Genomic DNA, 13,570 nt, shown 5'->3' on the forward strand with positions numbered 1-13,570 from the left:
TCGAATCTTGTCTGGGTCAGTCTTGAGTCCAGCCTTACACATTATGTGTCCTAACAGCTTCCCTTGAGGCACCATGAATTTGCATTTTTTGGGGTTCAGTGCTAGGCGAGCTCGCCTGCATCTCTCCATGCATTCGCCCAGTGCGGCCAAATGTGTATCTTGGTTTCTGTAGATGGACCAGTCATCCAGGAATGCCCTGAAGTTCCCTACTGACATCTTTTCAAATATGTGAAGGATTATCCGTTGAAAGGTTGCTGGTGCGTTGCATAATCCGAACGGCATTTGATTATACGCGTACACGCCATCCTCCACTACGAAGGTGGTTTTTAATTTGTCTTCTTCGGCGATGGATATCTGGTTATACCCAAAAAATCCATCCATGAATGAATAAATTTCATGACCGGCCACTTCTTCCAAGATGCTATCCGTGAATGGTATTGGAAACGGGTCTTTTATGGTGACCGCATTAAGGCATCTGAAATCCACGCAGATTCGTATCTAGTTTGCCTCCTTTTTTAAGGATATCACTATGGGCGATACCCACTCGCTGGTCTGCACTTTAAAAATAATCCCGGCTTCGAGCATACGCTCAATTTCATCATTCACTCTTGCCGCATAGTTTTTATTCATTCTGTATGGCCTCTTCCGTACAGGTATGACCCCAGGTACGAGTGAAATTTTGTGTACGCACAGTTTTGGTGGCACCCCTTTGAGGTCCTTATACGTCCAAGCGAATACATCCTTGTATTCCATGAAATTTTAAACGCAACGGCTTTCAAGACTGGGTTCCAATCGTCGCCAACCAGGATGTTTCTTAGCTCTGCTTCCGTGCCGAGGTTTGTAGGTTTTACCGATTCTTCGTACCGGATTGGTTTTGTCATGTCAAACCTGTGTGCTGGTACTTCGTTGACTGAGGCATCCCCTTCGGTGTATTCCCCGTACGCCGACGAAAATTCGTTCTCGTCCTGATCCTCGTCTACCTGCATCATGTTACACCCATACAGCAACTCGTAGTCGTCCATTTCCCAGTGGAAAAGCCCATTAAGGGAATCAGTCTCGTCCTCAGAACATCCTTGGATTCCGAGAACGCCTTCCTCGTTCAGTTCCCTTCCGTACTTTCCTCCGTCAACTCGGCCTTCGCCATCTGATTCCGACTCTGACGCGAGTTCTTCACTCACAAGTTGTGTCTTCAGGTCGATAATAAATTTTCTCCCGGCTTTTTCCATTGACAACGTGTTACGCTTCCAGTTGTGATTCACTCTGGCTGCCACCAACCACCCTCTGCCCAGAATGGCGTCGTATCCTTTCTTGGCTAGCAGAATCACCACGAAGTCGAGGACAAATGGTTGTGTCCCAATGGTCACTTGTTGCGCCATGAGTGTTCTAAGGGGTTTGATACCATGTTGATCCGCTCCCAGTAAGTTAAAGGTTGACGGCCATAGTGTTGGTTTGCCAAGTTGCTTCCAGGTTTCTTCCGGAAGCACATTCACTCCAAACCCGCTGTCGATGATAGTGTCAACCAGAATGGTTCCCAGTATTCCCATTTCTACCACTGCTGGGTGTCGGCCACTGTATAGTGTCAGGACCAATGGGTTTGTAGGTATTCTGTCGGTACCATCCATATTCCGGGTTGCCTGACTGTGCGGGGTTACTTGGACCGTACGTAGGAGTATCGTACATAATTGCGGCATCGTTTCCAGGAGGTCCTTTATTTTTACCGGCACTTCAATCTGTAGCATTTGCTTCAGGATATTCTCCTCCGCCTCAGATCGGGAGGTACTTACCGCTTCCTGGGTGCTCCTTTGTGCCAACATTTCCTTCGCCACTTCCGCCTTGGCCTCCAGCACCCGTTGCTTCTTCGTGCGAGGGTCCGGGTATGTGGCCTTCTTTGCCTGCGACCGTGTGATTGCCAATACCTGTTCCTCCGTCCTGTCGATGTTGAGTAGGTTTACTCCAGACTTTGGGCACGTTCCATCATCGTGGTCTCCAGGCCCACACCATTGCATAATTTTTGTGGAGTTTCTTCTGAGGTGCATTCTCTAGCAAAGTGGCCCCATTGATTGCAGGCTCGGCACTGGATCATTGGCCGTCCCTTTGCATCATATTGGATTTGGCTCCTATTATTATTATTGGTCCTCTCCCCTCGCCAGTTGTTTCGATATCTGCCAGATGATGCATTATTGTTGGTGGTTTGCGAAGTTCCGGCGGCCGGCTGCTCTTGCGTGAAGAGAACTTGTTGGTTCCTGGTTTTCATATTGTAGGGACATTCCTTTGTCAAATGTCTCGCAATCTGGCAAATGTCGCAAAAAGCCTTCTTGGGACAGGACCCCTTGGTGTCTCCGTCACTCCTACAGTCGGTACACCACACTTCATTTTCTTCCGTCTTACTTGTACTCCCTTTCATGGCTTTGAATTCTTTCAGCATTCGTTCCATGTCCTTTTGGAGCACGTGTACCTTTTTACTCGATTTGCCACCGCTGCTGCTTTCCCCGTCAGAATCTTCATCATCATTAGATGAATATTTATTACTTTTCTTCTTCCTTGATGTTTTGTATTTGCTCTCTAGGTCCATCGCCCTATTATAGGCGTCGTCATATGACGTCGGGGGTACAATCTTCATCTTTTTCCGTAGGGAGGATTTCAATCCTTCCATGAACCATCATTTTTTTTAAGCCCTCAATCGGTTGGCTTTCCATTTTACCCAACAATTCCTTCAGTCTCCTGCTGTATGCCCATACTGTCTCCTTGGTAACTTGTTTGGTACTGTATATCTCTGTTACAATTTCGTTGTCATCACGGAGCAACCAAAACTCTTCTGTGAATTCCTTTTGTAGGTTGGCCCACGTGGCCACTTTTTGCTTATCTACATCAGAGTACCAATCTATGGCAACTCCACGTAACGTGGCTGGGAACTGCTGTACCCAGTCATTCTGGTCTGTCACTCCGTTGGCAGACCAAATGGTTTCACATGTACGGCAGTGCCGTAAGGGGTCTTCCTTGCCGTCCCCTGTGAACTTTGGTAATTTTTGTTTACTCGCCATCCCGGGTCGTCTTCCTGGGGGCGGTTGTGCCTGTGTCTGTGACCCTGCGCTACTACCTCCGGTGGTGCCGGTGGTGTGTCCTGCGTGGGTGATTGGAGGTACGGTGTTTTGCCTGTCGTGTGTGGCACCTACACCTGTACGGTTGCCCTCCCCTTCGCTCAAACACGCGCCCACTCCTGCTTCCCGTTGGTGATCTTCACTCCGTGGCGTAAGGGATAAGTTTCTAAACTGATCCCGAGTCTCCTTGACTAGATTTCGCCGTAACCTTGTTTCTTCTAGAAATTCTTCATGGCTCCGCATCCTACGATGATTTGGCAACGCGTAGAAATTTCCGTCGGCCTCTGCACCCTCCGTGACACCTCCTTGGTTCCCCTCGGGCCCCCCTTCAGCAGGTCGTCCTTCGGCAAGTTGCCTCAGCCTTCTACGTTCTACTTGCTGCTCCAGAATCAAGGCCCTCTGCGCGGCCTCCCACTCGTTCGTTTCTGGTTTTTTATTCCTATCTTTATTCAATAGGTTTGGCATTAATTGTCGCACATTCCCATAACTCACAATTCATAAATCAAAATATGTCTTTTATTAATTCATTTGCTCAAATACAACTCGTGTCAATGACACTTTTATTTGAAAATAAGAAGTTCAAAGTTCAATTCCCTCCTGGCCTGGCGCCATCTCGTTCTGTTTCCCGTCGGCTGTTCTCTTCATAGCGTTGTAGGATTTGTTGTCGTCGCTCTTCCTGGGCAATCTCCTCCAGGTGGGCCTGTTGTGCCAACGATGCCCGTGCAAGCAACCGGGGGAGGTGGTTCATCAACCGGTTTATTGCCGGGCTAACCTCTAGTGCTGTCCACACGGCACTTGGTGGGATTTCTGCCTCCGCCGCCTCTTGTCAGACGTAGGTCTGAATGGCTACCTGGAGCAAAATCGAAAATTCTCGCGTTGCCGTGTCTTCTCCTGTGTAAAGTTCTGTTTGCGCGTCGTCAGCCTCTGGGTTTATTTCACCAACGGGTAGGCCCATTGTGTCTGTGCGCCATCCGTGTCTTCCGTTCCCGAGTACGTCTAGGGAACGATGCCAAATGTTTGCCCTCTCGGGTGAATAACTTAAGACATAAAGAACATAATGCAAAATGATGCCGTAAATATCAGACAAAGTATATCAGATGTTCTATTCCAAAATAAGTGTATGTTACAAGTTACATTCCGCAGTATAAAAGGGTACCGAGGGGGTGCGAGCACCAACCGTTGCACCGCAACTACCACCCCTCGGTTGCCAACTAACCAAAACAATTACACATAATTAACTAATCTTATTGCCGTGTACAATAATGCCGCCAACAATGTATGGCCTGCTTGGGGCTATATGGCCAGCAAGGGGAAAGATCCATGTTCACTTTGAATAAACTCTTCAAAAATTCAGATAACCTTCACAAAACCTTGACAAAACTGCAACCTAGAAGACATAAAAAACATCCATGTCTGAAACAACCAACTGGAGCTTCATTTTGAGCAATGGCGATACTTGAATGAAATCACACTAGTCTAGCTAGGGATTTTTTTTGTTCCTAAAACTAGAAACCATCAAAGGATTTTCGTCCTCAAAAGATTGTGGGGTAACCCAAGATCATTTCGATAGCATAACAATATCATTCATCAGCGTATTCAAAATGAGCCCCAACACCTCTTTATATAGCTGTAATGTCCCCACTTTGAAATAGAATTTAATAATAAATAATAATAATAAAATTAAAATTTAATTATGTTAATGAATGGTTAAGACATAAAATGAAAAGTTGCGACTCCCACAAACATGAGATATAAAAGGGAGAAGAGAACCTCATTTGAGGGGGGATAATTTGGGAATCAGAAGTGCAGATCTGATTGTGAAAGGTTGTGTCCCTTTCAAAGGGCAGAAATAATGAATAGTTGCACTATTTCAAAGGGTGCTAATGGTGAAAGAATGTGTCTCTTACCAAAGGGCATACATGATGAAGAGGTGTGATCTCTCCCTCACATTGAGAGATATAAAGGAAAATAATAGAATTGGTATCCTAAGGGAGTATATATTGATTGTTCATTAGGAGCATTAGAGTGCAAAGCTTGGTACGCTAAATATTCTCTGATGTCTGCAATGTTGTTTGCTTGTTTCCTTTTTGGATTAATAAATAAATAAACTTTAGAATAAGATTAACTATATGACTGAAGTAAAGCGTTTTTTCTAAAAGAACCTGGTTATTAATTAGCATTTGTCTGCAGTTAGAATATTATGATTTATATGATTTCTTATGTAATCAAATATCAGAAAAAACCCATATATTAGTGATCTGATCTCAAATACTTCTGCTAATGCCTATGGAGGATGGGAATGATTTGTGCAAAGGGAAAGGTGGTCCCAAGATGGGGTAAGGATCAATGATCCGGAAACCTTGAGGGAGCCTGTTGATAGTTTGGTTTCTCAGTGCCATAGCACCACAATTACCCCTTCCTCCATTAGGGTTAGATAGTGACCAGGTTCGACCATAATATAGAGGGTTATGATTTATAATATGAAGGAATAGTAGTAATAAGCATAATAACATTTGGTAATGCATTCAATGATGTACGACAATCGTTAATAACATGACAGCTTCCAAGTAGGGGACATCACAATTGGTATCACAGCTTTGATCTTGCCATCTTGCAGGGTAAACATGAATCAATGAATCATTCTAGTCAATAAGAAGGAATCTAAGAATGCATGTATTTGCGTTAATGCTCCGTGTCTGCATATATCCATGTGTATGCTTTGTGTTTGGCTCATGCCTAATATGTTTCCAGCATGTTTATTCCATGTGTGTGTTTCCAAAGCCATTTCATATTGGAAGTCATTTTGAACACTCCATGATCATTGCTTGAGGACGACCAATCTTGGGTGGGATGGACTGAAATGTCCCCACTTTGAATTAGAATTTAATAATAAATAATAATAATAAATTAAAATATTAAAAAATAAATTAAAATATAAAAGAATAATAGTTAAATATAATTAAAATCTAATTAAGTTAATGAATGGTCAAAAGAGAAAAAATGAAAAATTGTGACTCCCTTAAACATGAGATATAAAAGGGAGAAGAGAACCTCATTTGAGGTGTGTTGTGACCATTTCACACATCGCCCCATTGCAAATGGGGACCCCTGCTTTTTGCTTTTTAGGGTTTGTTTTCTAGGTCTTTTAGGGTTTTGTCTGTTAGCCTTTGCATTTTGAGTGTCACCAAGGGGATCACCTGGATAGCAGGTTCTGCTTGAGTTAGGTCAAGTTGATAAGTGATGAAGTCTGAATGTCCTGATCTTGAAATTTGGCTAAGTCTGAAAGTCCTGATCTTGAAATTTGACTAAGTCTGGAAACTGAGAAACCTCAAAAAACTAGATTTTGCAATATAACTCTTGGAGATCTGAAACCACTCTCAAACATCCTGAAAGTATATATGGAATATAACTTAAAGTATAAGTTTCTTATTCTTAAATGTTATATTCCATAAAATTATCTTGACAGAGAGTTCAAAAAGTCAAATTTCGCTCGTGACCCTCTCAGGAGGTCCAAAGCGAGTCGAGCCCCTGACCCTTCCAGAGGGTCCAAGGCGAAAATCAACCTAGGACTCATTCCTGGCCTTATTCGGCCAAATTTTGATTTGCAAAGCATTTTGTTTGGACTTTGGAATTGATTGAACACCTTGAAGAAAATGATGAATTTTGGCCAAGATTGGGAATTCTGCTCCTGACCCTTGCTGAGGGTCCAAAGCGAAATTCATTGTAGATTTCGTTTGCCAACTCGCTTGAATTTGAAACCTTGTTCCTGGCCTTGAAAATGATCTTACCTTGCCCTGTGAAGTGATTTGTAACTAAAAGATTGAGCAATTTAGCCTAGATTGTAAATTTTACTCCTGACCCTTGCTGAAGGTCCAGGGCGAAAATGTGGTTCAAGTTTATTTCTCGCTAATTTTGGCTAACTTGTTTTGTGCAGGGTTTCCCGGAGAGAAGATTGGACGTTACTGGATGCATTTGAAAGTTTGAAAGTTTGAAAATTGTTGAATTTTGGGCAACAAAGATAATTTCGCCCTTGACCCTTACTGAAGGCCCAAGGCAAAATTCTCCATGGAGGTCATTTTTAGCATTGTTGTGGTCAAGATGAGGTATTAAAGGCAAGAAGAGCGGTGGAATGAGCATGATGAAGCCCCAAACCCGTTTGAAGACCAAAGGATGAAGGAGTTTTGCCTAGAGAAGGCAAATTCGCTCCTGACCCTCTCTGAGGGTCCAGGGCGAATTTCTTGTGGACACACTATTTTATCCCTTGTTGGATATAAAAACCTATTCATAGCATGAAACAAGATAACATCTTCCTTAGCCAAGGAATTTCAAGATGAAAAGTGAAACAATTTGATCATGATGGCAAAAAGCGCTCCTGACCCTCACTGAAGGTCCGGAGCTTGATTTTCAAATTTGCACTGTTCTTGCAGGATCAAAGTGATTTTATGATTGGAAGAGATCAAGGAAAGCATGTTTTATCCGTTGAATATAATTTGAGTGGTCAACAAAGGAGGAAATCAACCCAAAAAACAAAAGGCGCTCCTAACCCTCACTGAAGGTCGAGAGCGATTTTCTTGAAAGACACATTATTTTATCACTTGTTGGGCTTAAAGATTTATTCATAGCATGAAAAAGGAAAGTTCTTCCTTATCAAGGTGATTTCAAAGGGAAAGGTGAGAGAAAATAGCTTAAATTTGCAAAAGCGCTCCTGACCCTCACTGAAGGTCCGGAGCTAGATTCTAAAAGTACAATTTTCTTGCAAGGACAAAACAAGTTTTGTGATTAAAATAAATGGAAGAGGGTGTGTTCTATCCGTTGAAGATAATTTGGAGAAACAACAAGGCATGGACAAGCTTAAATTTGCAAAAGCGCTCTTGACCCTCACTGAAGGCCCAGAGCGATTTTTGCAAAAAACTACAACTTTAAGGCAAGGATGAGATAAGGCAAAAGGACCCCAAGAAACTTGATGAATATTATATTGCCTTTGAAAATTGAGGATTTTTAGTCACAAAATAAAAAATCGCTCTTGACCTTTGCTAAGGGTCCAGGGTGAGAAACTTCAAAATCATACTTTTTCCTCAAAATTTGATAAAACCAAGTTTGCGAGTCAGTGAGAAGGCCTAGTTGGAATGTCTTGAAGAGGTTTTGGACGTTGAAAAATGCTAATCTTGAGCAAAAATTGAAAAATCGCTTTTGGCCTTCACCAAGGGTCCAGGGCGGAATTAGTGATATCCTTCATTTTTACATTATTTGAGCGTGATATTCTTAAAAAATTCACCAAATTTGCTAACTTTGAGGCCTTTGGAGATATTGAATCAAATTCGCATTAAATTAAAGGCATTTCAATTTAATAAATTAATTTTGTACCTTGAAATAATCAAAATAAACATCTTAGAGGTATTAAAATTAATTTAAATAATTAAAAAATCAAAGGTTGAGCGCACAAGGCATTATTTTGTCTTTATTTATCAAGTCGGCCTTCTTCTTGGTGGTTTTTTATTTTATTTTAAGGCTTAATTGCTAGGTCGGCCTCAACAAGAATCAAGGTAAGCGCTCTATATAATGGGAGAGGTTCTTTAGCAAATTCAAATCATTCTTGCATTATCTCTCATGAGAACTTGAAGAGCATATTTTGAGGAGCGAAATCCAGAAGATTGAAGGTGAAATTAAGCAAGTTTGAAGGTGAATTTCTAGATTTTGGAGAAGCTAGTGGAAGGTGAAGCTCTTTTGAAGGCTAAAGGAGGCGTACTTCATCCAAGGGAGGGCTATAAATCTTGCCCAACAAAATCCGGTCTTCTTCCTTCATTTTTCAAGGTTTTGTACTTCAGTACTCAAGAGAAGGTATGAAGAATTACCTTTTTTTGAAGATCTCATTCAAGACTTATTGTGATCCCATTGCAATTTTGTAAAATCTAAGTCTTGAAAATCCAATTTCCATTCATGATTAATTTGAAAATGTATAATTCTTGATTTATCATGACTTTTTTTCAAATTAATATCTTAAGTTTTACCTTGGAAAGGTCTTTTCATGCTTTGAGGTTTGATGCTCAAAAGACTAACTTTAATATTTTGTGTAGGCATCAAATGGAGATCCCGGAGTTGGAAAATCAAGCCAGATCAAGGACGGTCTCCTTCAAGAAGATCAAGCAAGGACAAGGGTGACCTCCTCCAGTCTAGCATCGACAAGGATGGCTTTCTTCGATCAAACATCAACAAGGGCGACCTCTTCCAATCCAGCATTACAAGGCGAGGTACATCATCATCCTGCACATCAAGGACAAAAAAGTTAGAGCAAGGGTTCGTTGAAGAAGCAGATAGTTTCAGAAGAGTTAATTAAAGCTAGCTTCTCAACAACATCAAATCGAATATCTACCAAGTTACAAGTGTCAGACGAGGTGGCATCCTAGTCATCACTTCTTCAGTCAGTGTGGTCCACCTCAGCATGTCCAGATTCCATGTACCTAACTCATGGAAGGTGGCACAAACTTCAATGTACCTACCCCAACTATCCATTGGTCAAATTTTCCAGAGAGGACATGTGTCCAATTAATACAATTTTATCATTGGTCAAGCATTAAATGTTATGTAATGGTTGTAACAAACCCTAATTAGGGTTTTCTTTGTTGAATCCTGGCCATTGATCTCAAATTGATCTGAGCCATCGAATTGTATTATGGGCACTATATAAGCCTTGGCATTTCATTTGTAAAAGCAGTTAGAAGAAGACAGATAGAAAGCAGTTAGAAAGAAGAGTGGTTAGAGTCAGTAGTTAGAATAGCGAATTAGAATAGTAATTAGAGTAGAGTAGAGAGAGAAGGCAAAGATTGTTGCCAAGATGTTGTTGTAAAAGACTTGTAAAACTTCATTGAAGAAATGGTGAAATTTATGGGTCGATTCAACAATTTGCATGGTCTCTATACTTCTCATATTTGATTTCATGTTATTAGATGAGTGGAAGAAATGTGTTTGATTGATGGTGAAATTCGTACATCCATACTACTAGCAGTTTGTTGATTGCAGACTTGCCTTGTGCAGTCAACTGGAATCATTCAGCTTAAGCTTAACTTCAATTGTCGCTTCTTCATTGATATGCATCAGCCTGATGGTGTCTATGCCTGTAGTGATGATTTGAACATCATAAAGCTTTCCTTCAAAGATCGCACTAACCTTGTGGAGATGGTCCTATGATGTCAAAACAAGACTTAGTTAGAATTTCATCAAAGATCGCACTAACCTTGTGGAGATGAGTGTGGAAGAAATGTGTTTGATTGATGGTGAAATTCGTACATCCATACTACTAGCAGTTTGTTGATTGCAGACTTGCCTTGTGTAGTCAACTGGAATCATTCAGCTTAAGCTTAACTTCAATTGTCGCTTCTTCATTGATATGCATCAGCCTGATGGTGTCTATGCCTGTAGTGATGATTTGAACATCATAAAGCTTTCCTTCAAAGATCGCACTAACCTTGTGGAGATGGTCCTATGATGTCAAAACAAGACTTAGTTAGAATTTCATCAAAGATCATTCATTGCTCCTACATTCTTAGTATCAGAATTAGATCCTTTTCTCGCCCTCGTCCTTTTTCCTTTTTTTCAAATCAAAGCTAGTAAAAGCCTGTGTTCCAGCAATATTCAAAGCAAATCAGAAGTTCAGTCATCAAGTGTAAGTCCCTTTGTGATTCCAGCAAATCACATCATACCACAGAGAACTTATCCACACGTAGAGATCCTACATACAAGAACCTTGAAGTCATCCTGATTGATCCTTTTTGCGACATCTTCAGCATTCGGAGACTTTATTCAAGAGAGGATAAGGTACCTTTAGGTATTTTATTCTGTGTTCGCATGTGCGTAAAAAACATGTCAACAAGGTGGGATAATTTGGGAATCAGAAGTGCAGATCTGATTGTGAGGGGGGAAACACTTGATTGCATCAATGGCGATCATTCATTCTCAACCATGTCAAATCATTCTTTTGAATCTATAAGGTTTGTTAGGGAGAACGGGGAAGGAGAATATTGATTGGGCAGCCATGGGGAATTTGAGGAGCAACCATACAGGATTTGTTAGCCCCAGGAAAGCATATGCCCAATCTGTTTGTTGTCTGTCACAAACAATGTGTATCATAGGCTTAAATAAGAGGGTGGGCATTGGATAATGAGTCACAACATTTGGCTTCATGGTAATACATCTTTGAGCAGGGGATTTATTTTAAAATTATTATTTCTGTTGTTTCTGCAAATACACTAAAAAAATTGTAAGCTTTTTAGATTTTGATTACAAAATCTGTTGACACTCATTGTCTCTTTCTTTTTGCCAGTTTAGATTCAACGCCTAGAGCTTAGTAGCGAAGTCCAAAAAAGAAAATTAAAGCTTACTTCTTTTTCACGTTTTCTTACTTCAGTTCCATTTCAGGTTGTGGAACATGTAAAATATCTATGGAGTAAGGCAAATAGCACTGGTGCAATTTTGAAAGAGGTATTAGAACCTATGGTATGGTGTGCTATTTCGTTTCCATCATTGGCGTTAGAAGTTACTGCTTTGTTGCAAAGTTGTATAAAGCACGCATGTCCACTTGAGCAACCTGACAGTGTCAGTGACCATGCACTCCAAGATGCAGCAGTTGCTGCTTTCAGGCTATTTGTGCAGAAAAAGGTTCTTCCCGGGAGGGTGTTCTCGTAAGACATTACTATTTTCCAATTCAATCCATTTGTATACTACTTGTATTGGTCTATATTTATGTATATAAAGTCAGTATGTCATTTAGACAGACAGACTTGGGAGCTGCATTCTGATTGTGTTTTGCAATTTACCAGAAGATGCATAGCATCGTGTTTCTCTTGCAGTAGTTGCCTAATTTTCATTATCTTTGAGAGTGTATACTATTGTGTAATATTATTTTCTGAACTGTTGTATTCTTGCCTGCAACCATTTGGGAGAAAAGGAATCCCAAATGGAATACACTGAGATGGTTATCTGACATGAATTTTGTGAGGTTTTATTAAAAGGTCTTGGGGAAGGTTTACTGGAAAACATATTATATATGATCTATTTATTAGATTTGTGAACATTTTTTTCTGTAACTTGAAATGGAAGAAAGATGTGATTATTTGAACTTTGTGTGCATTTTAAGGCCAGTGATTATTGTCTGTAAAATATGAAAGAGAAGTGTCATATCTTGAAAAATCAATTTGTGAATTTCTGTTTTCTTCGATGCTATTCTGTTGAGGATGTGCCATCTATGCAATGCAAACAAAAACAATCACATTCTGATTGTGACATGTAAGTCTACCTGGGTTAGAGGCACCAAAACTTACACATTAAGTTTCCAACATTCTTTTGTATTTGGTGTTTTCAGGCTAGCATAATTTGTTTGCCATTGCAATGAAATGAAATGAAAGTTTTTATTGATGTCCACGAGACCAGCCAGTTAAATGAAAGTTTTTATTGATGTCCACAAGACCAGCCAGTTAAATGAAAGTTTTTATTGATGTCCACAAGACCAGCCAGTCTATGGGACCCAGGAATTGGAACTGAAACCATCTGAAACGGACAAAACAGCTGACAACCCCATTAGTTAATTCTCGTTGTTCTGAATCTTTGCTGATTTTACTTCTGCTGTGGATTTTGATCAGTTAACTTGCCGTTTTTGAACTCTTCTGCTCTTTAAACAAGGTTGCTAAATATCTGACTTTTAGCATATCTATCTAATTGTACTGGAGGTCCTTGTATGCCTTACACTCCATGATGTAGTGCCACTCGGTCTCCACTTTTCCTGATGAGCAGAAACAACAAATCCTATCCACCCACCTCTCTTTGGACATTTTTCATCTTCTCATTTTGCACCTCAGATGGTTTGAGCCAGTTCTGCTAGTTCTTAGTTGAGCTATTAGCATTTTAGCTTTCCACTTTATATCTGCTCCCAAATAGTACTTTTGTTCATGGTTGTATGTGGGATTAAAATGTTTAACATTATGTTCTCTTTTTGCCCACATGATATCTTTGACTTCCTTTTACATAAACCTTTTAATTTCTACACTTGTGTTTGGGCACTCCTACATGTTGATGCACTATATTTTCATCCACTTGACATTTTGCTTCATCTACATGCTCTTCCTTCTAGTTAAGTTTTCTTCTACCACAATCTTGAATCAAGCTGCCAAGAAAATACTAACAACGAGTGTCATTTTGAGGCAAGTGTTTTGTATTGGCAGGAGGTTCTTAGTTTTTAGGATATAAAACCGATTTTTTTGAATTTTTTATATTATTGATTGTAGATGTAGAGCTTGGGTTGACACAACATGGACTTGCGAACAGCCTTGGTCTCTTAAAATTTATATTTTTTCTCCTCTTGTTGAGATTGTTTTTACGTTCTCGCTATATTAGTTCTTCCTTATTTGTCCTGTCATATTGCAAGATCTTTTGACTTCCTATTTCCCACTAGTACTGAATGACACTTTGTATGAAACTTGGAT

General features: G+C 40.4%; 1 protein-coding gene across 3 annotated transcripts in view; it reads left to right on the forward strand.

Annotated features, from left to right (window-relative positions):
* LOC131059760 (uncharacterized) overlaps nt 1–12,165 on the forward strand; it is a 115,089-nt gene extending 102,924 nt beyond the window's left edge. For 2 of the 3 annotated variants that reach the window (XM_057992802.2, XM_057992801.2), the window contains one exon: nt 11,511–12,165. In XM_057992802.2, coding sequence (XP_057848785.2) covers nt 11,511–11,777 — 267 coding nt within the window. In that variant the 3' untranslated portion in view covers nt 11,778–12,165. Of the gene's footprint in view, nt 1–11,499 lie in introns of all 3 variants that reach the window. The other variant, XM_057992803.2, reaches the window with a different exon arrangement.
* The last annotated feature ends 1,405 nt before the right edge of the window (nt 12,166–13,570 follow it).

Source organism: Cryptomeria japonica, chromosome 3 (assembly GCF_030272615.1).
Source record: "Cryptomeria japonica chromosome 3, Sugi_1.0, whole genome shotgun sequence".
Lineage (NCBI taxonomy): Eukaryota > Viridiplantae > Streptophyta > Pinopsida > Cupressales > Cupressaceae > Cryptomeria > Cryptomeria japonica.